The 24,157-nt window shown below is 36.7% G+C and overlaps 1 protein-coding gene across 1 annotated transcript in view; it reads left to right on the top strand.

The window, feature by feature from the left end:
• LOC121368436 (structural maintenance of chromosomes protein 1A-like) overlaps window positions 1-24,157 on the top strand; it is a 40,060-nt gene that overhangs the window by 11,959 nt on the left and 3,944 nt on the right. Inside the window, exons 8-25 of the mRNA XM_041493166.1 lie at window positions 72-120; window positions 820-936; window positions 2,704-2,918; window positions 3,726-3,861; window positions 4,251-4,328; window positions 5,162-5,373; window positions 6,633-6,795; window positions 7,081-7,139; window positions 7,570-7,765; window positions 8,425-8,493; window positions 8,931-9,064; window positions 9,694-9,815; window positions 10,364-10,449; window positions 11,407-11,625; window positions 13,448-13,642; window positions 14,437-14,546; window positions 14,915-15,083; window positions 19,825-20,003. Of these exons, the coding sequence (XP_041349100.1) occupies window positions 72-120; window positions 820-936; window positions 2,704-2,918; window positions 3,726-3,861; window positions 4,251-4,328; window positions 5,162-5,373; window positions 6,633-6,795; window positions 7,081-7,139; window positions 7,570-7,765; window positions 8,425-8,493; window positions 8,931-9,064; window positions 9,694-9,815; window positions 10,364-10,449; window positions 11,407-11,625; window positions 13,448-13,642; window positions 14,437-14,546; window positions 14,915-15,083; window positions 19,825-20,003 (2,508 nt within the window). The remainder of the gene's footprint in view (window positions 1-71; window positions 121-819; window positions 937-2,703; window positions 2,919-3,725; window positions 3,862-4,250; window positions 4,329-5,161; window positions 5,374-6,632; window positions 6,796-7,080; window positions 7,140-7,569; window positions 7,766-8,424; window positions 8,494-8,930; window positions 9,065-9,693; window positions 9,816-10,363; window positions 10,450-11,406; window positions 11,626-13,447; window positions 13,643-14,436; window positions 14,547-14,914; window positions 15,084-19,824; window positions 20,004-24,157) is intronic.

Here is a 24,157-nt window from a genome sequence, read left to right as displayed (position 1 = left end):
AAATAAAAATGTCAAGTTAGCATTCCTTATGATTACTGAATCACATATGTTTTTTGTTTATTTTTGTTTAGGAAATCTTTAAAGGCTGCAAGGAAGACTCATGACAACCATGAACAAGAGGTACTAATTTTTTAAAGACTTTTCTTCTCCTTTGTTTTTATTATTCTGTGATAAAGATGGTGTACTCTAGTAGCACAAATGACAGCTGGTAGTAGGGGATATCTTGTTGCCAAGACCGCGACAGTTCTAAAACTGCTATTGAACAGGCTCTGATGGGCTGTATTGTAGTAAATACTGTCATTTTAAAGCACCTGTTACTACATTGATTGGGACGTAGGCCAGAGGTAACGCCCTTGCTTGGTGATCAGTCGATCTAGGATTGATCTGTCAGTGGGCCCATTGGGCTATTTCTCTGCACCACAACTGGTTTTTGAAAGGCCATGGTAAGTGCTATCCTGTCTGGTATGGTGCATATAAAATATCCCTTGCTACTAATGGAAAAAATGTAGCGGGTTTCAGCTATAAGATTGTATGTCAACATTACCAAGTGTTTGACATCTAATAGCCGATGATTAATAAATTAATGTGCTCTAGTGGTGTCATTAAACAAAACAAAAATTCGATAATTATTTAAGATATAAATATATCTTTCTCAATATTTTCTTTTTCTTTTTGTTAATTGCTTGACCTAACAGGTTGTCAGTACATGTATGTATTTATATAATTTTTATTGTTTGAATAAACCTGATATAGAAAGGGATTCTTATTTTATAAATCTTTAAAATTGAATACATGTATATCATCTCGTTTTGTTCTTAGATCAATGAATTAGAGACGGAACTGGAGGAAATTGAGAAGAAGAAAAATGAATTTGATCAGAAAATGGAAGAAGAGTCTATGTCACAAGGGAAATCACTCCAGCTGGAAGAATCTCAGGTTTGAATTACAATTATTTAACACTAGCCTTGGTGGTGTTGTGGTTAAGCCATCGTACATACGGCTGGTAGGTACAGGGTTCGCAGCCCGGTACCGGCTCCCACCCAGAACAAGTTTTAAAGACTTAGTAGGTTTAAGACCACTAGACCCTCTTCTTTCTCACTAACCACCAGCGCCACTCACAACTAACCCACTGTCCTAGACAGATAGTTCAGATTTCTGAGGTGTGTGCCCAGGGCAGTGTGCTTGAACCTTAATTGAATATAAGGATGAAAATAAGTTGAAATAAAACGAAAATATTAAAGAAACTCAAATAAAAGAATGCTAAAGTTGTAATATGTTGATAAATTGAGGTGAACTCTTACATATCTCATTACATACATTAATATACTGAGACAAAAATGAGGGAACAGTTGGTATTGAAGACCAAATTTCATTAATTATTAGCATCACAATGTCTGTATAAAGTACAAAGATGTAATATGATGTTGAATATCAGTAATGTCAGATTGAATGTCAATAACATGGTTAGCGTAACTGAAACTATGGATGAGGGTTTTGATTGAAGTCACTCTTTCCTGTTTGGTTTGGTGTTACCTTGATTCTTTATTTCATTAATTATTAGCATCACAATGTCTGTATAAAGTACAAAGATGTAATATGATGTTGAATATCAGTAATGTCAGATTGAATGTCAATAACACGGTTAGCTTAACTGAAACTATGGATGAGGGTTTTGATTGAAGTCACTAATTCCTGTTTGGTTTGGTGTTACCTTGATTCTTTATTTCATTAATTATTAGCATCACAATGTCTGTATAAAGTACAAAGATGTAATATGATGTTGAATATCAGTAAATGTCAGACTGAATGTCAATAACACGGTTAGCTTAACTGAAACTATGGATGAGGGTTTTGATTGAAGTCACTCATTCCTGTTTGTTTTGGTGTTACCTTGATTCTTTATTTCTTTCCAATTAGTATATTTGGTAGTAAAAAGACTTCCATCTTCTTAACTAAGCTTACCCAAGTGTTAGAACGACATTGTAACTTTCTCTGTTTTGTATATTGTTCTGTTACTTTTGGATAAGTAAGTTTGCTTATTGATATTAAGTAGAATTCTGAGCTCACTAATAACAGAAATATTGCAATATACTGTAAATCGTAAAATTATAGCGATTTTAAAATTTAACAAAATCCTAATAAGTGACATATTAGCAACATAAAACTTTAGCACGGATGTCGTATCAAACACTGAAAAAACAACAACCCAACATTAAGTTGTAAAATGAGGTGAAATAATACTTTTGATCACTTTTTATGTTAATTGTTATGCAGCTTACAGACAATTTAAATTTAGTAAAAACTTGGTTTAATCAATAGCCAGGGCCATAGCTAGCGGGGGGGGGGGGGGGGGGGGGCATATAGAAACTTAAACAAAATGAGTTTTAGACTATTAACTACTCAGTCGCGCCCCCCCCCCCCCCCCCAAAAAAAAAACAAAAAATCCTAGCTACGGCCCTGATAGCATATAACCATTAGTGTATATTCAGTTAATCACCAACAAAACAATCACACAGTTTCTTTTAACTATCTATTATATGCCTCTTTAAATTTAGTGTCTTGAAATATTAACATCATGTATGGCCTCGCTAAATTTTATAAAAGTTTATGCTTGCTGACATTTTCTGATTTACACTATTCACCAAATTCAGTTTTATCTGCGATTGAATGATAACATGCACCCTACTATGTATTAAAATACAGGTGAACGAGTACCACAGATTAAAGGAAGAAGCTGGGAAGAGAGCCGCCCGCAATTTACAGGAGCTTGAGTCAATCAGCCGTGAACAGAAGTCTGATCAGGATCGCTATGACAACGAGACGCGGAAGAAAAATGAGGCATTAGCTAAGATAAAACAGAAGGAACACGAAATGGAGGAAAACAGAAAAAGAGTTGACAAACTAAATGAGTATATTAGGTACAGAGCAAAACATTATTGTGTGTATATATACTAAAAGGCAAAAGTTATTGATTCAAGCATACCTATGACTCACCATCTGTCATTTTCACTGAGGCGTGGCATGACGAAACAGTTCAGTAATGGTGGTTTTTCTGACTTCTGGACTTCTGAAGGCTGCACAGAGTGGCAGTGATTTGCGACTGAATGTTTGGCCTTTTATGGTGAACACTGGACAGGATTTCTCCCAAATATTCCATGTTTCTTGCACAAAGCATGCAATCGCTGCAACAGCTGTTTGGTTGCATTTCTTCGAGCTGTTTCATGCACATTTTCTCTGGTTTACATCCATGAATCCATTCACAAATTTATTACTCCATACAATCCATGTCACAATAACTTTTGCCTTTTAGTATATGTGTTTTTTGTTGTTGTTTTTTAAATGGAAATGAAGTGGGTAGAATCAAGCCATTTTCTCTGAATTTAGTATTTAACAAAGACAACCTCACTCCCTAACAACTGCATTGCAAATAGCCCTATTTTCTATGACTGCGAGTGTCATTAACGTTCACAGACTATTAGATTGGTTCCCAGTGTGGTCATTTGGGATAACATGAACCACATAAACCAGTCTAGCGGACATTTTTCTGCTTGGTTTTGATGAGCTCCGCCCAGGTCTTCAACTACTGAAGATGTAGCTACATACATGTATTGAAATAATCAGTAGCATACTATTTTACAAAAAAAATCACCTGTTTAATTTTTGATGTACATTCTTTCGCTGTTTTGTTTTTGTACTAGTATTTAATGTCTGGTTTTGGTGTACAGAACGAGCACCCAGGCTGTGTCTGAGCAGAGACAGGTTGAGCGTGAACTGTCAGATGAGGTGGAGATCGCCAACAGTCGCATCGATGAGATCAACAGAGAACTCGAGGATATTGTCATACAGCTGGGAGAAGCTAAGGTAATATCGTTAAAGAATTTATTTGTGAACTGAAATATCAAAGGCTGTGGTATGTGTTATCCTGTCCATGGGATGATATAGATAAAAGATCCATTTCTACTAATGTAGCGGGTTTTCTCTCTGTGACTATATATGTCAAAATTAACAAATGTACAGTGACACAATGAGTTTATGGTTTACAAGACATTTAACTCCACAGAATTCTTGTTCATAAATGGAGGTGTATAACTACCTGAGAAAACATTAGATGTATCACTGCTTAATAGAAGTTAATATGTACTATTTTAGATGCTTTGGGAGAATAGCTGTGAGCAGCAACTGTTTTTTTATACAGAAGACAATATTCAAATTTAGAAATTGTTCATAACAATTTTTGTTTTTAATTTTAGGTTGATAAGCATGAATCGGCAAGAGCTATGAAAAAAGCGGAGTTGCTAGATAATTTGAAGCGTCTTTTCCCCGGAGTGGTGAGTGTCTCAGTTGCAAGGGTATTTACTTTAAATAGGTGGGATGTAGCCCAGTGGTAAATTGCTTGCCTTGTGTTCAGTCAGTAAGGGTTCAATCCCCGTTGGTGGGCCCTGATCTATTTCTCGTTCCAGCCAGTGCACCACTTATGTTATATCAATGGCTGTGGTGTGTGCTCCCCTGTCTGGGGAGGTGTATATAAAAGATATGTCACTACTAATGGAATAATTTTGCCCATTCCTCTCTAAGACTATATGTCAAAATTACATCCAATAACCGATGATTAATGAATTAATGTGCTCCATTGGTTTCGTTAAACAAAACAAAGTTTATTTACTTTAATAACACATCAACTGAATTCTAATTATGAAATATGTAACATTAAAGGAAGTTGAAGGGAGTTATTTCATACTGTTTAAATAAATATTGTTGACATTTAAATGTGTTATAATATTTTGATGTTTGATATTAATTTTGATAAAAGTTGCCAAAAGTCTGTTCCATTGACATTTTTAAGCAGTATTTAACGTTACAGTGTTTGTATGGGTAATGGAAATCGTGAAAATTATGGAATTTGCAAATGTCACTTTTTCAGGCCTGGAAAGTTTTTGATCTGGATTATGGAAAATGAAACTTGGTTGATAGTTATATATATTTTTTTAACGATAACAACCACAACACAATATTGGCATTTTGCATCAAAACACTGTAATATTATATTAGATTATACTGATGGTCATAGAAAAATCCTTGAAAATCCTAAAAAAAATTTTGCTCTTTATGGGAATGGCATTTCAAATTTTTGTTTTAAGATTCTGACCTTTCTTTCATTTAGCACGGTCGCCTTATCGATCTCTGTGAGCCCAGTCACAAGAAATATCAAGTAGCTATTACAAAAGTGTTGGGCAAGTATATGGATGCCATTGTTTGTGACTCGGAGAAGACCGCCAAGGACTGCATCCAGTACATGAAGGAACAGCGAATTGAACCGGAAACGTTCTTGCCACTTGACTATCTCGATGTCCGGCCATGCAATGAGAAACTCAGGTGAGGCTTACTATATTAGTATCAATAGCACATTATCATCACATTCCTCTGTAATTACCTGTATTCGTTGCTCCTAAGGGATGGGATGTAGCCCAATGTTACAGCGCTCGCTCGATGTGCGGTCGGTCTGGGATCGATCCTCGTCGGTAGCCCATTGAGCTATTTCTCGCTTCAGCCAGTGCATCACGACTGGTACATTAAAGGCTGTGGTATGTGCTATCCTATCTGTGGGATGGTGTATATAAAACATCCCTTGCTGCTAATCGAAAAGAGTAGCCTATGAAGTGGCGACAGCGGGTTTCCTCTCTCAATATCTGTGTGGTCCTTAACCATATGTCTGATGCCATATAACCGTAAATACAATGTGTTGAGTGCATTTTTAAATAAAACATTTCCTTCCTTCCTTCCATTGCTCCTACTGTATGTACTTTGTACAGTAGTCATCTAACACTACATATTTTTCTTTTGGGACAATTAAGATTTATTTAATTAAAACAAAATTAATAGCCCAACATTCACTTGGATGACAACTTACGGTTACTTCTCTCTATGCCTAACATCATCCCAGTACAAAACGTCAGAATCACGTAGAAATTTAAAAAAAACAATTTTTTATTATGTAATACTTTGGTTTAGTTGTCCTTGTTAATAGGTTTTGTTTTCTGTGGTATTCTACAAAACTGGTTGCGTATTCAAAAATAGACTAGTCAACTAATGCTACTTACCTACCTACTTAAGTATAGAAATAAGTATCTTACTTTATCTTTATATACGTTTATGAATATGGAGCCTGGTATCCAACCTGTGTGCAAAGTGTTTTTTCTCCATAATTAATTACCGGCCTCGGTGGCGTCGTGGCAGTCCATCGGTCTACAGGCTGGTAGGTACTGGGTTCGGATCCCAGTCGAGGCATGGGATTTTTAATCCAGATACCGACTCCAAACCCTGAGTGAGTGCTCCGCAAGGCTCAATGGGTAGGTGTAAACCACTTGCACCGACCAGTGATCCATAACTGGTTCAAGAAAGGCCATGGTTTGTGCTATCCTGCCTGTGGGAAGCACAAATAAAAGATCCCTTGCTGTCAATCGGAAGAGTAGCCCATGTAGTGGCGACAGCAGGTTTCCTCTCAAAATCTGTGTGATCCGTAACCATATGTCTGACGCCATATAACCGTAAATAAAATGTGTTGAGTGTGTCGTTAAATAAAACACTTCTTTCTTTCTCCATAATTAATAGTGGTTTGACTTTCTTCCAAACAGAGATATTCGAGAGCCAAAGAATGTGAAGTTGGTGATAGATGTGATCCGATATGATCCCCCAGTCATCAAAAAGGCTCTCTTGTTCGCCTGCGGCAATGCTCTCGTTGCAGAGACTGTCGAAGATGCTCGCAGAGTTGCGTTCGGCAGCACAGAAAGACACAAGGTAATCCATATGATATTTAATTATTTTAAATTATTAAAAAATAATTGATTTTGTTTTTAAAATTCTAATAAAACAAGAACAAGATAATTTTTCTACTGTAATATTCTGCTGTACACCCATGCGCAACGTTGAACGATGATTTAGCATCTAAAAATATAACTTATTTTAATTCTTCCCCAATTGCTAGAAATGAATATGTGCATCCCAATGCTGATGAAGTTTGCTTTTTCTTCCGAAGTTTTAATGATTTTGTATTAAAATGTGTATCACTCCATCTCTTTTCAGTCTGTGGCATTGGATGGTACACTTTTCCAGAAGTCTGGTATCATATCTGGAGGTGCAAGGTATGCCTGTCTAGTTAAGAAATATATCTTAATAGTTTAACAACCATTCGCAGACCATCGCTGGTTTATACAATATAGTTAAAAATGTAGGTTTTAGTATGAAGCAAGACAATGTACAAAGTTGTAATTTGTTCCTGACTTAGCAGTTAATCAAAATAGCTTTATTTACCCACTTACTAAATAAAGTGATATTATTTGGCATTTCAGGGTGTAATTTTTCTGCTTTTTATCCGATTTCAATTTTCTTTTTTGTATAGAAAAAGTTCTCAAAAGTTTATGGATTTTGATCTAAAATCCTATAAAACCCCCACATTTATTGAGGAATAATATAGAGGTTTTAGCTTTTAGTTTTAAATGGGTGTCAAATTTCAGCATTGCTTAAAAATAGCAACAGATTTTGATAAATATAAAATTGTTTTTCTGTTGACAGTGATTTGCGAGCAAAAGCCAGACGATGGGATGAGAAAATGTTGAATCAGTTGAAGTCAAGGAAGGAACGACTCCAGGAGGAGTACAAGGAACACATGAAGAAGAAGAGGAAGGAATCTGAGCTAAACACGATCAAATCTCAAATCAAGGGCTTGGAGACCAGGCTGAAATACTCTGTCACTGACAGAGACAACACAGTACGTTTTTAAATCAATCACTGACAGAGACAACACAGTACGTTTTTAAATCAATCACTGACAGAGACAACACAGTACGTTTTTTAAATCAATCACTGACAGAGACAACACAGTACGTTTTTAAATCAATCACTGACAGAGACAACACAGTACGTTTTTAAATCAATCATGGACAGAGACAACACAGTACGTTTTTAAATCAATCACTGACAAATACAACAGATTATGTTTTTAAATCTCAAATCAAGTGTGTGAAATACTTTTATTACTGACAGAGACAACACAGTATGTTTTTAAATCTCAAATTAAGGGAAGATTAAAATACTCTATCACTGACAGAGACAACACAGAACACTGTACAATGTATGTCATTCTCTCCAAACTATTTCTAAAGTTAATGAGCTGAATTTACAAAGCCTGATTATGTCTTACACGCATGTAACTACATACATTCACAATGTTGAAACACCTGCTTCGTAAATTTGGCCCAGTGTATTTTAAAATGGTTGAGAAGTGTATGTTATATCTAGTCAGTTGACAGTATCTGCTGATGGTGAACATACATAAGATTAGTAATAATGTTTTTGTTTGTCTTTTGTTTTAGTGTATAACATTATAGACATGATTGTATCTTTGTGTGTGTGATTTTTTTATTTCAGCAAAACAAACAGTTACTGCAGAATGAGAAAGACTTGATGGTGTACAATGAGATGGTGAAATCATTTGATGTAAGTATGCGAATGAACTTTGATATTTATGTTCTTTGTTCAAAAATCTGTTGTCAAACTAATAATCAAAATTTGTTCCAGTATGAACCCTTTTATGCTAGGGTATCATTCTTTTCAGATAGAAGAGGTGAGACCTGCTTTCTGATTGGGTTTTCTCCAGTTCTACCGTATGATTGGTATTTCAAAGGCCATGGTATGTTTGACATCCAACAGACGACGATGAATTAATAAATATACTCTATTTGTGTCATTTTCCCTCCAGATATTTCATACTTGGGTTTATAGTCGTATATATGGATTTCAGATCTCAAAATGTAGAGAAGTTTTGTCACGCTTAAGATCAAATGCTCCAGTCTGCAGACATCACACTCTTAAAATCTCACACATATATGTAATAATCTCACACTTAAAATAATGTTGGATGGATTCTTTTTTAGCCAAGAATGGCAGAAATTGACCGACGGATGTCAGAGCGGGGTGACAAAATCAAGCAGTTAAAAGACAAGATGAACCGAGTTGAAGATGAAGTATTTTCTGATTTCTGCGAACAGATTGGTGTGGCAAATATCAGGTATTTTGTAATACACAAAAACATTTACATTCAAAACAATATGTTCAGGTATTTTGTAGTACAGTGGAATTACACAAAAACATTTACATTCAGAAAATATGTTCAGGTATTTTGTAGTACAGTGGAATTACACAAAAACATTTACATTTAGAAAAAATGTTCAGCCTATCTAATTGTTTTCAGTGGAGGTTATAATAAAAAACAACTTTAATGCATATATGTGGACAATATCAGGGATTTACCTTGACATTCTGCAGTATGGAATATAGGCTCCTACCCAAAAACAAGTGGCACTGGAAATTCCCATTTTTATTTGTAAATATTTTTGTAATTATATCATTTCTGATAAATTAGTTCAAGAATGGTGCATTGTATCATTCACCGGCTTAAAAATATCCCAGTTATGATTAAATCATTTTAATTGTCCCAGTCCCATTCGATATAGGACCCTGACAAAAAGTCCCAGATAAATCCTTGAATATACTAATACTAGTACTACATTAGCTCTTAAGATGTGTCCTTAAAACAATAAGACCAGCATGGATACATTTAATTTAACATTTAAATGGTTAGTCAGCATTGACTGTCTATAAGCCACACATTACATGGTGAAATAATTTGTTTTACAGGCAATATGAGGAGCGTGAACTGCGTATTCAGCAAGAAAGAGAGAAAAAGCGACTTGAGTTTCAAAATCAGAAATTCAGGCTTCAAAATCAGATTGAATTTGAGAGATCCCGTGATACTGGAGGTAAATATCTATCAGGGCATTTCATTATGATCATTCCCCTCCCACCCCCCACCCCATTTTTCCCTGGTCTTTTCCTCCATACGTAATTCCCCCACGGCACTGGCCAGAGAAGATCCAGCACCTCAACATCTCATATACAGAGATGTCACAACAGGTTACAGAATATTGTGAAATAATTATTATTATAACCAACCAGTGTTGGAATTCTTACATGGAATCGCCCACAATCTCCAAATGTAGTCTTTTTAATGACTTCAAAATAGCTCCAACTCAAAAGAGACAATAGTGGACACAATTGATATTTAATCTTTTCAACATACCATCGCAAGGCTCATTTTTTATTTTGAATGTGCATATGTATTTACAAGTTCACATTCCATTGAAATTTGTTCCTCGTATTGTAGGTGTATCTTTGAAGTGCATTACAGGTATTGCTTGATAATGTGGCAATATGAATAAGGAGACTATGCTATGATGAGCACCTGTTGCTGATTTTGAAATTTGGTCTTGTACTTTTTACAGTGAAAATTAATATGTTTTACTTTTAGAAAATGTTCTGAAGTGGGAGAAAACCGTACAGACTGATGAACGGGAACTGGAAAAAGTTAAAAATGAGGAACAGAAACATATGAAGGTGAAAATACATTTTCAGTAATATATTTTACCTGGAATTTGAATCCATGGCAATTTTGCTGCCCATCATTTAGTATACAGTTAGTATATTTTGGATGTTCAAAGAACCACCATCAGTATGGGTTAATGATTGTAGGTGATAAATGAGAAGATGTAAATACAAGCATGAAGAATTATGTGTTCCAAGGGCATGTATTAATTTTATTATGTTTTGTTGGTGATTGATAAGATGTAGGTAATTGGATACAAGAATGAAAAATTAAAGTAAATGTTCTGTGAGTCTGTATTAAGTCTGTTTTGTAAGTGATTCATGGGGAGATATAGATAACTAGATGTAAGCAGACCATGGAATGGTCACTCTTATCTCTGGAGCGGGATGTAGCCCAGTGGTTAAAGCGTTCGCTTAATATGAGGTCACTGGGATTGATCCCCCTCGGTGAGCTCAACAGGCTCTTTCTTGTTCCAGCCAGTGTACCACAACTGGTATATGAAAGACTGTGGTATGTGCTATCCTGCCTTTGGGATGCTACATATAAACGATCCCTTGCTATATGTAGCTGTTTTCCTCTCTAAGACTATACATTAAAAATTACCAAATTTTTGACATTCAATAGCCAATGATTAATAAATCAGTTGCTTTAAACAAAACAAACTTTAACTCTTATCTCTGGTCACATATACTGTCTGAAGCTGGTAGGCATTGTCGACTGCCCTGCAGTCTTGCCTGATGTATTATGAAACCAGGTTGAAACACTGGCTGTATGGAGCAACACTGGCCGACAAGCTTTGGGGCACCAAACAAGACTTTAGCCAGATAGCAGTTATTTCCAAACAAAACCAGACTCCAAATATTAAGCATGATCAGTTATATAGCTTGAAAACAGAAGAATTAAGCATAAAAAAATAAGCCTAATGTTCTGCATGCTTGCATTAATGCTATATTTATCGTGTTTTGTAGGTGATAGACGAGGAGATGCAGAATCAGGAGAAGCTCAAACAGTCGAAGATGATGGCCAAGTCTCAGATCGACGACGTGGAAGGTGAGATGGCCGAGATCAAGAAGAGACTGTCGTCACACCAGAAAGACGTCACTGCCATTTCCAAGGTTATCACGTCGCTCGAGACGAAGCTGGAGCAGAAACGAGCCGACAGACACAGTTTGCTGAAAACATGCAAGGTTAGAGGACTGTTGTACTTAAAGGATTGTTGATCGTCTTACAACACTGTGCGATGTTTCTGGTTAGAACAGCGTCTGGCTTGTAATAGTAATATCTTCACATCTGGGCCCATGCTTATAAAACTTTGACGTCTTCAGATTTAAACTAAGCCCATGCTATTTCTATAAATATAAACGTTTTAAAATTTTTTTAAACATGGTGCCTTGTCGTTTGAAAGTTTTTGTTCATTGCATAATCCCTTGGCTACAGATTTAATGCTTATGTCAAAAACATCAGAATGGTCAGTAAGATGTATTTATAAAAAGTACTTTAAAAACTATAGTATGATCTCAAATACTGGCACTTGTCAATTGGTCATATCAGAACACTGTTTTATGCATATATAAACATTTGGACAATGAATAACACACAGAATGTAACAAAATGAATACTTTAAGCACAAAACTGAATTTCAACCAGAACAAGTCAGTTTTATTAGTCATGTGTAGCCTTGAATGCAACAATAGTGGGATGTAACTTAGTGGTAAGAGCCACCACAACTGGTTAAAGGCTGTGGTATGTGCTGTCCTGTCTGTGGGAAAGTGCATATAAAAGATCCTTTGCTGCTAATGGAAAAATGTAACAGGTTTCCTCTGATGACTACAAGTCAGAATTACCAGATATTTGACATTCAATAGCCAATGATTAATTAATCAATGTGCTCTAGTGGTGTCATTAAACAAAACAAATTTTAGTGGTAAGAGCTCTCGCTAATTGTGGGATAAAATTGTCATGGTGGTATCATTTGGTTATCAATAGCCAATGTATTTTTCATGCTGGAGTGTTGTTAAACATCTATTCTATTCTATTTTATTCATTGGGTTATCTCCCCTCCTCACTAAATATCTTGCAAGCAATGAAACTGGACGGGAAAGTAACCACTAAATTTATGTCAGGATCGTATGAGTGACTGGTAACAAAAATTATAGTCATTTTATTGGCTGTTGTGATGTTCAGACTACTAAGAAGTCTGGTTATATATTCATTGAAAGAAAACAGCTGTTTTCTCTTTTTGTCTAGCATTATATATGTCATCAGCCATTCCACTGACTGGTTGCTCTTAATAAGTGGTGGTGGCTGGGGTGGTATCTGCCAAGATGTATAAAGAACCAGACAACATCAGAGTTGTTTACATGTGGCGCTGTAACCAGCATTTTAATAACAAATTAAACTTTATACATTACCATACCTTAATACATTATTTATGGCATTTCCCTCCTAGTCCATTGGACTGTTCCAAAAATCCAGCTAATCTAATGGCTGAAATCTTCCAACAAGTCCTAGTCAGTTCAAGTCAGGTAATAGCTATCTCCTTCTTTCTTCTTTCAGTTGTTGTTTGCAGGTGGTAACCAGCATTGAAATAACATTTTAGGATTAGCAAATGATGAATGTTTCTTTTTTGTTCTAAAAATATTAAATTTATATGCATACTAATCTCTTAATAGCCTCCCTGAGTTGTCATTGTCTCTGTTTCCAGGTGGGGTGGGACGTAGCCCAGTAGTAAAGGGCTTGCTTGCTACATGGTCGGTTTAGGATTGATCCTTGTCGGTCATTGGGCTACTTCTCATTCCAGCCGGTGCTTCACAACTGGTGTAGCAAAGGTTGTGGTATGTACTATCCTTGCTGCTAATCGAAAAGAGTAGCTCACGAAGTTGTGACAGCGGGTTTCCTCTCTCTCTATATCTGTGTGGTCCGTAACTATATGTCTGATGCCATATAACTGTAAATAAAATGTGTTGAGTGCGTCATTAAATAAAACATTTCCTTCCTTCCTTTTTCCAGATTGAAGATATCCAACTGCCTATGAAGAGAGGCACGATGGACGACATTAGCCAGGAAGGCGATGTGTCCAGTCAGCCGGAGGCCAGCCAGGAGACGCCATCAGACAGCATGTCCAGTCAGGGTGCTAAAGCCATCTACGAAAAGGAGGCCAAGATCCGCATCGATTACTCCAGTCTCAGCGATGACTACTTGGATGTAAGTCGTGTCTCATATTTACATATACTGATGGATGCCCTGGGTGTCAACTTAAATTTCAGAAATAAAACTATAGTAACAGCAACCAGAACTCTCATCCTGAGTATCAGGACGTTAACCATGTTACTGACAGTCAAACCCACAGTACTGACATTGAATCCCACAATACGTCTTGGTATTTTATTGCAGACGTAGCTAGTCTAGTAGTGATTTAAATTTGGTCTCCAATACCATGTTGTTCCCATGTCTTTCCTTGATTATATTAACAATAACAGTATTTCAAAAATAGAATTCCAACTTGGTTTTTGCATAGTGAACATTTGGTTGAAAATCTATTGAGTCTGGATCTTACAGCCTACTCTGTGTTTGAATCTCTGTCAGGACAGACATCCAAAGTTAGCCAGTATTATCATGTGTCCAGATGATATTTTATTTAACGAAGCAAAACAGCTGAAAAAATCATTGTTTTTCCTCATAAGTTGCCATTATAGCTAAATAAGTGGAATGACTGATCATGGCAAAAGGTAAATTGGATACAAAATGACATTGGTTTATGTTAAATCTGCTAATTATAGAGAGCAGATCTACTAATTATGGATAGCAAATCTACTAATTATGGATAGCAAATCTACTAATTATGGAGATCAAAGCAGGTAGATGTTTTATGTGAAATCTACTTATTATGGAGACCAAGGCAAAATCAAGTTTACCATATCTACTTATTGTGGATACTAAAGTAGAAGTTTATATGTGAAATTAGTGAATAACATCATCTTTGTTTAATTCTTCTGCAGCTGGAACACGATGAAGTGAAAAGGGTTCTCGATTCACTGAACAAGGCAGTCTCAGATATGAACACCACTTTGCAGAGAATTAATGCCCCCAATATGAAAGCTATGGAAAGGTATGTTGATATCGTTCTTTCGGACTTTCCCTAGGAATGTAGTCTCTAAATGGGATCCAATGTTAACTACGAAATAGATAAAACTTTCACTGTCTAATGAGTACTGTTATCTGGAGTGAGTTTACTTTGAAATGCTCATACACCTGTTTTTAAAAAATTCAGTGACTGGCAAATTCTTAAAAACCCAACTAGTTTGTTTGCAACTTTATTTTTTTCCATGTTCACATGAAGAAGTTTTTTGTGTGTACCGGGTTAATCTTATGAATGTCCGTGTTGATGAGAAATGTATACAGAAGGGGTGTGAGATGGTGGTTTATTGTTGTTGCTTTTTAATTTCCCAGTCCAACGTTTTGTTTTTGCTCTTTTAGGCTTGATGGTGTGAAGGAGAGGCTGGTTTTAACATCGGAAGAATTTGAAAATGCCAGAAAGCGTGCCAAGAGAGCTAAGCAGGTGTTTGAGAAAATACGCAAGGAGAGGTACGACCGATTCATGTCATGTTTCGACCACGTGGCCACTCGCATTGACGACATTTATAAGGTAAGCACATTGACAATACACTGTTTACGACTAGTGAAATTTGATTAAGCTTAGATACACTGTTTCATGGCTAGTGAAAAAACAAGAGACGATTATCTCTAAATACATGTAAGAAGCATTTCATTATTAGTCCCCTACATTTATAAAGTATGCACATTGGCGATTATGCTTATATACATTGTTTCATGGCTAAATCCTTTAAGATTATCTCTAAATAATATGAAGCATTTCATTATTAGAATTGCCATTGATGCTTTGAAACCTTACATTGAGTCTTGCAGAGAAGAATAGAATTGTGAAATTTTAGAAATTTATTAAAATACTGGAGATCATTGCAGATGACTACATGAGATGGGGGACCTGTAGCATTTAGAAAGAAAAGACTGGAGGTGGCAGCCAGAATTGATAGATTGTGATTGCAGTGAACATTTTGTTCAGTATTGTGTCATGATTTGCTACAAAACATTTCAGAGATTGCTACATAATTTTAAAGTGTTAAATATTAGTTACTACATCATTTTCAACTGATCACCAACTATCACTGTATATGTTCCCTGGACTGCAGTCCATCTGTAAAAAGTGTTTATTTTGCTGTTACCATTTCAGCAGTTGATCAGCATTATTTAATGTTTTGAAATAAGATTTAAAATTAGAAACAAAAAAATGTTGGTGAAAAAAGGTAAAAGAGTTCTTGCAGTTTTCATCACTTGGTTGGGTCATAGCAAATTATATATTATTCAATATTGGCTTAAATGATGGAAACAAAGATTTTAAACAAAACAGAATGAATTGCTTCTCCTGTTCTCGTTCCAGCCAGTGCACCATGACTTGTATATTAAAGGCTGTGGCATTGGCTATTGTCTGTGGGATGTTGCATATAAAAGATCGCTTGCTACTAACAACAAAAAGTTGCGGGTTTGCTCTCTTAAGACTATTTGTCAAAATGTACCAAATGTTTGATCTCCAGTAGCCGATGATTAATAAATGAATGTGCTGTAGTGGTGTCATTAAACAAAACAAACTTTTTGCTACCCTGTCTGTGGGATGGTGCATATAAAAGATCACTTGCTACTAATGAACAGAATGTAGTAGGTTTGCTCTCTAAGACTATATTTCAAAATGTACCAAATGTTTGATCTCCAGTAGCCGATGATTAATAAATGAATGTGCTGTAGTGGTGTCATTAAACAAAACAAACTTTTTGCTACCCTGTCTGTGGGATGGTGCATATAAAAGATCACTTGCTACTAATGAACAGAATGTAGTAGGTTTGCTCTCTAAGACTATATTTCAAAATGTACCAAATGTTTGATCTCCAGTAGCCGATGATTAATAAATGAATGTGCTGTAGTGGTGTCATTAAACAAAACAAACTTTTTGCTACCCTGTCTGTGGGATGGTGCATATAAAAGATCACTTGCTACTAATGAACAGAATGTAGTAGGTTTGCTCTCTAAGACTATATTTCAAAATGTACCAAATGTTTGATCTCCAGTAGCCGATGATTAATAAATGAATGTGCTGTAGTGGTGTCATTAAACAAAACAAACTTTTTGCTACCCTGTCTGTGGGATGGTGCATATAAAAGATCACTTGCTACTAATGAACAGAATGTAGTAGGTTTGCTCTCTAAGACTATATTTCAAAATGTACCAAATGTTTGATCTCCAGTAGCCGATGATTAATAAATGAATGTGCTGTAGTGGTGTCATTAAACAAAACAAACTTTTTGCTACCCTGTCTGTGGGATGGTGCATATAAAAGATCACTTGCTACTAATGAACAGAATGTAGTAGGTTTGCTCTCTAAGACTATATTTCAAAATGTACCAAATGTTTGATCTCCAGTAGTCGATGATTAATAAATGAATGTGCTGTAGTGGTGTCATTAAACAAAACAAACTTTTTGCTACCCTGTCTGTGGGATGGTGCATATAAAAGATCACTTGCTACTAATGAACAGAATGTAGTAGGTTTGCTCTCTAAGACTATATTTCAAAATGTACCAAATGTTTGATCTCCAGTAGCCGATGATTAATAAATGAATGTGCTGTAGTGGTGTCATTAAACAAAACAAACTTTTTGCTACCCTGTCTGTGGGATGGTGCATATAAAAGATCGCTTGCTACTAATGAACAGAATGTAGTAGGTTTGCTCTCTAAGACTATTTGTCAAAATGTACCAAATGTTTGATCTCCAGTAGCCGATGATTAATAAATGAATGTGCTGTAGTGGTGTCATTAAACAAAACAAACTTTTTGCTACCCTGTCTGTGGGATGGTGCATATAAAAGATCACTTGCTACTAATGAACAGAATGTAGTAGGTTTGCTCTCTAAGACTATTTGTCAAAATGTACCAAATGTTTGATCTCCAGTAGCCGATGATTAATAAATGAATGTGCTGTAGTGGTGTCATTAAACAAAACAAACTTTTTGCGACCCTGTCTGTGGGATGGTGCATATAAAAGATCACTTGCTACTAATGAACAGAATGTAGTAGGTTTGCTCTCTAAGACTATATTTCAAAATGTACCAAATGTTTGATCTCCAGTAGCCGATGATTAATAAATGAATGTGCTGTAGTGGTGTCATTAAACAAAACAAACTTTTTGCTACCCTGTCTGTGGGATGGTACATATAAAAGATCACTTGCTACTAATGAACAGAATGTAGTAGGTTTGCTCTCTAAGACTATTTGTCAAAATGTACCAAATGTTTGATCTCCAGTAGCCGATGATTAATAAATGAATGTGCTGTAGTGGTGTCATTAAACAAAACAAACTTTTTGCTACCCTGTCTGTGGGATGGTGCATATAAAAGATCACTTGCTACTAATGAACAGAATGTAGTAGGTTTGCTCTCTAAGACTATATTTCAAAATGTACCAAATGTTTGATCTCCAGTAGTCGATGATTAATAAATGAATGTGCTGTAGTGGTGTCATTAAACAAAACAAACTTTTTGCTACCCTGTCTGTGGGATGGTGCATATAAAAGATCACTTGCTACTAATGAACAGAATGTAGTAGGTTTGCTCTCTAAGACTATATGTCAAAATGTATCAAATGTTTGATCTCCAGTAGCCGATGATTAATAAATGAATGTGCTGTAGTGGTGTCATTAAACAAAACAAACTTTTTGCTACCCTGTCTGTGGGATGGTGCATATAAAAGATCGCTTGCTACTAATGAACAGAATGTAGTAGGTTTGCTCTCTAAGACTATTTGTCAAAATGTACCAAATGTTTGATCTCCAGTAGCCGATGATTAATAAATGAATGTGCTGTAGTGGTGTCATTAAACAAAACAAACTTTTTGCTACCCTGTCTGTGGGATGGTGCATATAAAAGATCGCTTGCTACTAATGAACAGAATGTAGTAGGTTTGCTCTCTAAGACTATATGTCAAAATGTATCAAATGTTTGATCTCCAGTAGTCGATGATTAATAAATGAATGTGCTGTAGTGGTGTCATTAAACAAAACAAACTTTTTGCTACCCTGTCTGTGGGATGGTGCATATAAAAGATCGCTTGCTACTAATGAACAGAATGTAGTAGGTTTGCTCTCTAAGACTATATTTGTCAAAATGTACCAAATGTTTGATCTCCAGTAGCCGATGATTAATAAATGAATGTGCTGTAGTGGTGTCATTAAACAAAACAAACTTTTTGCTACCCTGTCTGTGGGATGGTGCATATAAAAGATCACTTGCTACTAATGAACAGAATGTAGTAGGTTTGCTCTCTAAGACTATATTTCAAAATGTACCAAATGTTTGATCTCCAGTAGCCGATGATTAATAAATGAATGTGCTGTAGTGGTGTCATTAAACAAAACAAACTTTTTGCTACCCTGTCTGTGGGATGGTGCATATAAAAGATCGCTTGCTACTAATGAACAGAATGTAGTAGGTTTGCTCTCTAAGACTATATGTCAAAATGTACCAAATGTTTGATCTCCAGTAGCCGATGATTAATAAATGAATGTGCTGTAGTGGTGTCATTAAACAAAACAAACTTTTTGCTACCCTGTCTGTGGGATGGTGCATATAAAAGATCGCTTGCTACTAATGAACAGAATGTAGTAGGTTTGCTCTCTAAGACTATATTTCAAAATGTACCAAATGTTTGATCTCCAGTAGCCGATGATTAATAAATGAATGTGCTGTAGTGGTGTCATTAAACAAAACAAACTTTTTGCTACCCTGATTGTGGGATGGTGCATATAAAAGATCACTTGCTACTAATGAACAGAATGTAGTAGGTTTGCTCTCTAAGACTATTTGTCAAAATGTATCAAATGTTTGATCTCCAGTAGCCGATGATTAATAAATGAATGTGCTGTAGTGGTGTCATTAAACAAAACAAACTTTTTGCTACCCTGTCTGTGGGATGGTGCATATAAAAGATCACTTGCTACTAATGAACAGAATGTAGTAGGTTTGCTCTCTAAGACTATATTTCAAAATGTACCAAATGTTTGATCTCCAGTAGCCGATGATTAATAAATGAATGTGCTGTAGTGGTGTCATTAAACAAAACAAACTTTTTGCTACCCTGTCTGTGGGATGGTGCATATAAAAGATCGCTTGCTACTAATGAACAGAATGTAGTAGGTTTGCTCTCTAAGACTATATGTCAAAATGTATCAAATGTTTGATCTCCAGTAGCCGATGATTAATAAATGAATGTGCTGTAGTGGTGTTATCGTTAAACAAAACAAATGTTTTTCTTCTCCTGCAGGCTCTTGCCAGAAATCAGAGTGCCCAGGCGTTCCTTGGTCCCGAGAACCCCGAAGAGCCGTATCTGGACGGTATCAACTATAACTGCGTGGCCCCAGGGAAACGCTTCCGACCCATGGATAACTTGTCTGGAGGAGAGAAAACCGTCGCAGCTCTCGCTCTCTTGTTCGCCATTCACAGGTGAACATTTAATTAGGAAGGGATTTGTTTTCCACTCAAGCCTTTATTGTGATGTCGGAATTTTGTAATCTTAAAACCAATGAAAAACTTACAGATATTTTACAGGGTTCACACAGATCTAGAAAAATCCTTGATTTTCTTGGTGGTACTTGAAAAGTGCTTGAGTTTTGTAAATATGGACTTAATCATGGAAAGCATGATACATCAAATTCTGTGGTAGTACTGGGTACTGTGGTATATTTGGGACTCGTATGTATATATATATATATATATACTCTTCAAAAAAAGAAACCAAAAGGGTACAAATGGGTTATAACTCCGATTTTATGTTTCCTACCGGTTCATGCTTTGTGAATATAAGGTCATTGCATGTCCCAAACACATTCCCACGGTTACATTCGATAAAATGCAGCTACTGTACAATAAAGTTCCAAAATGTGAATATTCGCAAAAACGCAGCCACGTGCAAACCATGTCACCACTGCACGTGCGTTGTCTGCACGTGCAACATGAACACCGACAGTATAAAAGTGCAGGGTGTTCGCTTGCCTGGCCTCTGTATCTGGCCGACAGTTGACAATCCAGGACATGCCACGTCTCAGTGAACCGCAGAGAAACAATGCCATCGGCCGACTAGACGCAGGCGAATCCAGAACGGCCGTTGCCAGGGCATTCCATGTGTCCCCAAGCACCAGCTCCAGACTGTGGGACCGTTACCAGCAACATGGATCAACACGTGACCTCCCTAGATCTGGTCGACCACGGGTCACTACCCCCGGGCAGGACCGCTACATCCGGGTACGCCACCTTCGGGAACGATTGACTACTGCCACCTCCACAGCCGCAGCAATACCAGGTTTGCGCAGGATATCCGACCAGACCGTACGGAACCGCCTACGTGAGGTAGGAATTCGTGCCAGACGTCCAGTTCGAGGTGTCATCTTAACACCACAACACCGTCGACTCCGACTGCAGTGGTGCCAGATTCATCGACAATGGCCTCAACTGCGATGGAGACAGGTTTGGTTCAGTGACGAGTCCCGATTTCTGCTCCGACGTCATGATGGAAAATGTCGCGTGTATAGGCGTCGTGGTGAACGTTATGCAGCAAACTGCGTGCAGGAAGTGGACAGATTCGGCGGGGGTAGTGTCATGGTGTGGGCAGCCATCTCACACACTGGCAGAACTGACCTGGTCCACGTGCAGGGCAACCTGAATGCACAGGGCTACATTGACCAGATCCTCCGGCCACACATCGTTCCAGTTATGGCCAACGCCAAGGCAGTGTTCCAACATGACAACGCCAGGCCTCACACAGCACGTCTCACAACGGCTTTCCTACAGAACAACAACATTAATGTCCTTCCTTGGCCATCGATATCACCGGATTTGAACCCAATTGAGCATCTATGGGACGAGTTGGACCGACGCCTCACACAGCGACAACCACAGCCCCAGACCCTGCCCGAGCTGGCAGCAGCCTTGCAGGCCGAGTGGGCCACCATCCCCCGGGACGTCATCCGTACTCTGGTTGCTTCAATGGGCAGGCGGTGCCAGGCAGTTGTCAACACACGCGGAGGCCACACCCGGTATTGACTCCAGATGACCTTGACCTTGGTGGTGTGTCCTATCACTTACTCACAATGGACTAGAGTGAATTGTGAACAATCCTGCAACATTTGGTAATTATCGGACTCACCATTCAATAATTAAATCAATTCTCCAAATGTTACGACAATGTGGTTTTGCGTTTCTTCTTTTGAAGAGTATATATATATATATATATATATATATATATATATATATATATATTTTGTTGTAAAAAGCTAAACAATAATGATGTATTTCAGTGGGTTATGAGTAGGAGTAGCCAATTTGGCATCAGTAGGTTTCCTTTCTACTCTGGATCAGTTGTCAAAATAGCCATGTGTTAGACTCTAAATATCTGTAGTTTAAAATATGCTGAGGTTTAATAACAATTATTCCTTTCATTTCCCGAGATTTGGGTGCTAAAATAATGAAATGGTAACCTTACGATAAGGATTTTGTTATTTGTTTGTTCGTTTGTTTGTTCATTCATTCCTTAACTCTTTCACCACGACAGGCCGGTATACTGGTCCAGTGCCTCTCAGCACGACAGGCCGGTTTAGCAGCTTGTAACACCTGTTCATATCTGGCGCCGATTGACGCGTCAATATTATAATTAGACAAAATCTCGCGCGACCATAGCTGCCATGTGACACACTGTAATGGCTGCGCCCATGTTCTAGCGAATTTTGAATGAGTTTTTCCAAGTTTATACTGATATTCTGACTGTAATTAAACATGAACCGAGGTGACGAAATTTCGTCTGTTGAAAACAATGGTTGCGATTCAGATGATGAGTTTTCCGATGATGAAATGTGGGATAATATGGACTTTGGTGCATTTGATTTAATCGAGATTGGCAATCGTAAACGAAATGTCATTCAACATGGCAATTTAGAAGAAAATGATACCGATGACGAGTTACAAGATGACTTGCCACTGTTTTACCACGCGCCTGAGTTTACCTGGACACATGAGCCATATTCGGTTACCTGCAGATCAACGTTTACTAAAAATCCGGGGCCCGTAAAAGTGTTTGACGACAACACAAACGCCATAGAGTACTTTTTGCTATTTTATTCCAATACAGTGTATGGAAAAATTGTGTAATTTACCAACATGAAATGCCAAAAAAAAGCGTGATACAGATCCTGCTAACAACAAAGGTGTGTGGTATGATGTTTCTGTCGATGAAATGAAAGCTTATTATGGCTTGTTAATTTTGCAAAAGCATTGTAAATATATTTTTAAAATTATAACTGGAATGTTAATTAATTAATTATCCAACAAGAAAAACATTTGTACTGGGTTTTTTTTAAATTACCAGTCCTACCTACTCAAATAGGTGAGTAATATGCATAGTTTACCTGTAATTACCAGATTTATACCTGTTGAATCTAACATTTTCAAAGTATTATTTTTTTATCTAGACAGCCATCCATTCACCTTTCTGGAAATGTATAGCCTTTAACTAAAATTAATGATAAAACAAGTAATTTTATCCTTTAAAGTGCTGTGCCAGACCATACACTAAAATTTCAAATCCCACAATTAAATGCTTTCTTAATTCATTGCAATAATATTTTACACCGATATGTAAATCAATAATTACGAAAATGCCCCATAAAAGTATTAAAACATCACTCCCGTAGAACACTGCCGGAAATGACCGAGTAAAATTCTCAGTAAAAACATTTGCCTGTAAATAGCCATGACGTCACGAAGGGAACTCGCTTCACAGAAACCTACCACAAGATGACTTTTAGCGCAAGCGAAAGTAGGACCGACAGCGACTGCCAAGCTCATTGATCATGCGATTCTTCTTTCGATGATGAATAGTGTAGTAATAACAACTGGACTAATATTTGTGCAACACAACAAATAATGCCTTATCAGTTTGAACCTGGAATATCTTCCGACGAACCACCGGCCTGACAGATGACGATGAAAATGGTCGTGGGGACAGCTTACCACTAATTTACAACTTTTATTCTTGTTTTGTTCTTTAGCTTTTCGTGCGAATTATTTTGCTACACTGTATGTTCTAATACTTGTGATGTAGTAGAGAAGACGATAAATAACTCTTGAATTCTACGAGTCAAGTGGACCCGATATCGGTAATTTTAAGAAATAAACAAAAACGACTTTTAGTCCATTCCATCCCTCTATGAAGATGGGGTTTTTTTTAATGAACAATTTCAGTTTAGTTTGACGTAAAAAATAAAAGAAGAGTAAAAGTGTTTTGGAAATAACAAAACAATACTATTTTTTGTGTGCAGTTGTGAAAACTGTCTGCTCAGAAATAAATAACTTATTTTAATTTGAAGAAATAAACAAAAACGACTTAGTCCGTCCCATCCATCCATGAAGATGTTTTTTTGTGTGAATAATTTCAGTTTAGTTTGACTTAAAAAAAAAGAGTAAAAGTGTTTTGGAAATAACAAAACAATACTATTTTTGTGTGTGCAGTTGTGAAAACAGTTTGCTCAGAAATAAATAACGTATAGCACATTCCATAGTATGAAAAAAGGTTTTCTTTGTGGGAAGGTATAGTAAAATTTATTTAA

This window comes from Gigantopelta aegis, chromosome 3, assembly GCF_016097555.1.
Source record: "Gigantopelta aegis isolate Gae_Host chromosome 3, Gae_host_genome, whole genome shotgun sequence".
NCBI lineage: Eukaryota > Metazoa > Mollusca > Gastropoda > Neomphalida > Peltospiridae > Gigantopelta > Gigantopelta aegis.
The sequence above is the reverse complement of the archived record's forward strand: the minus strand, read 5'-3'. Positions and strand labels throughout refer to the sequence as shown.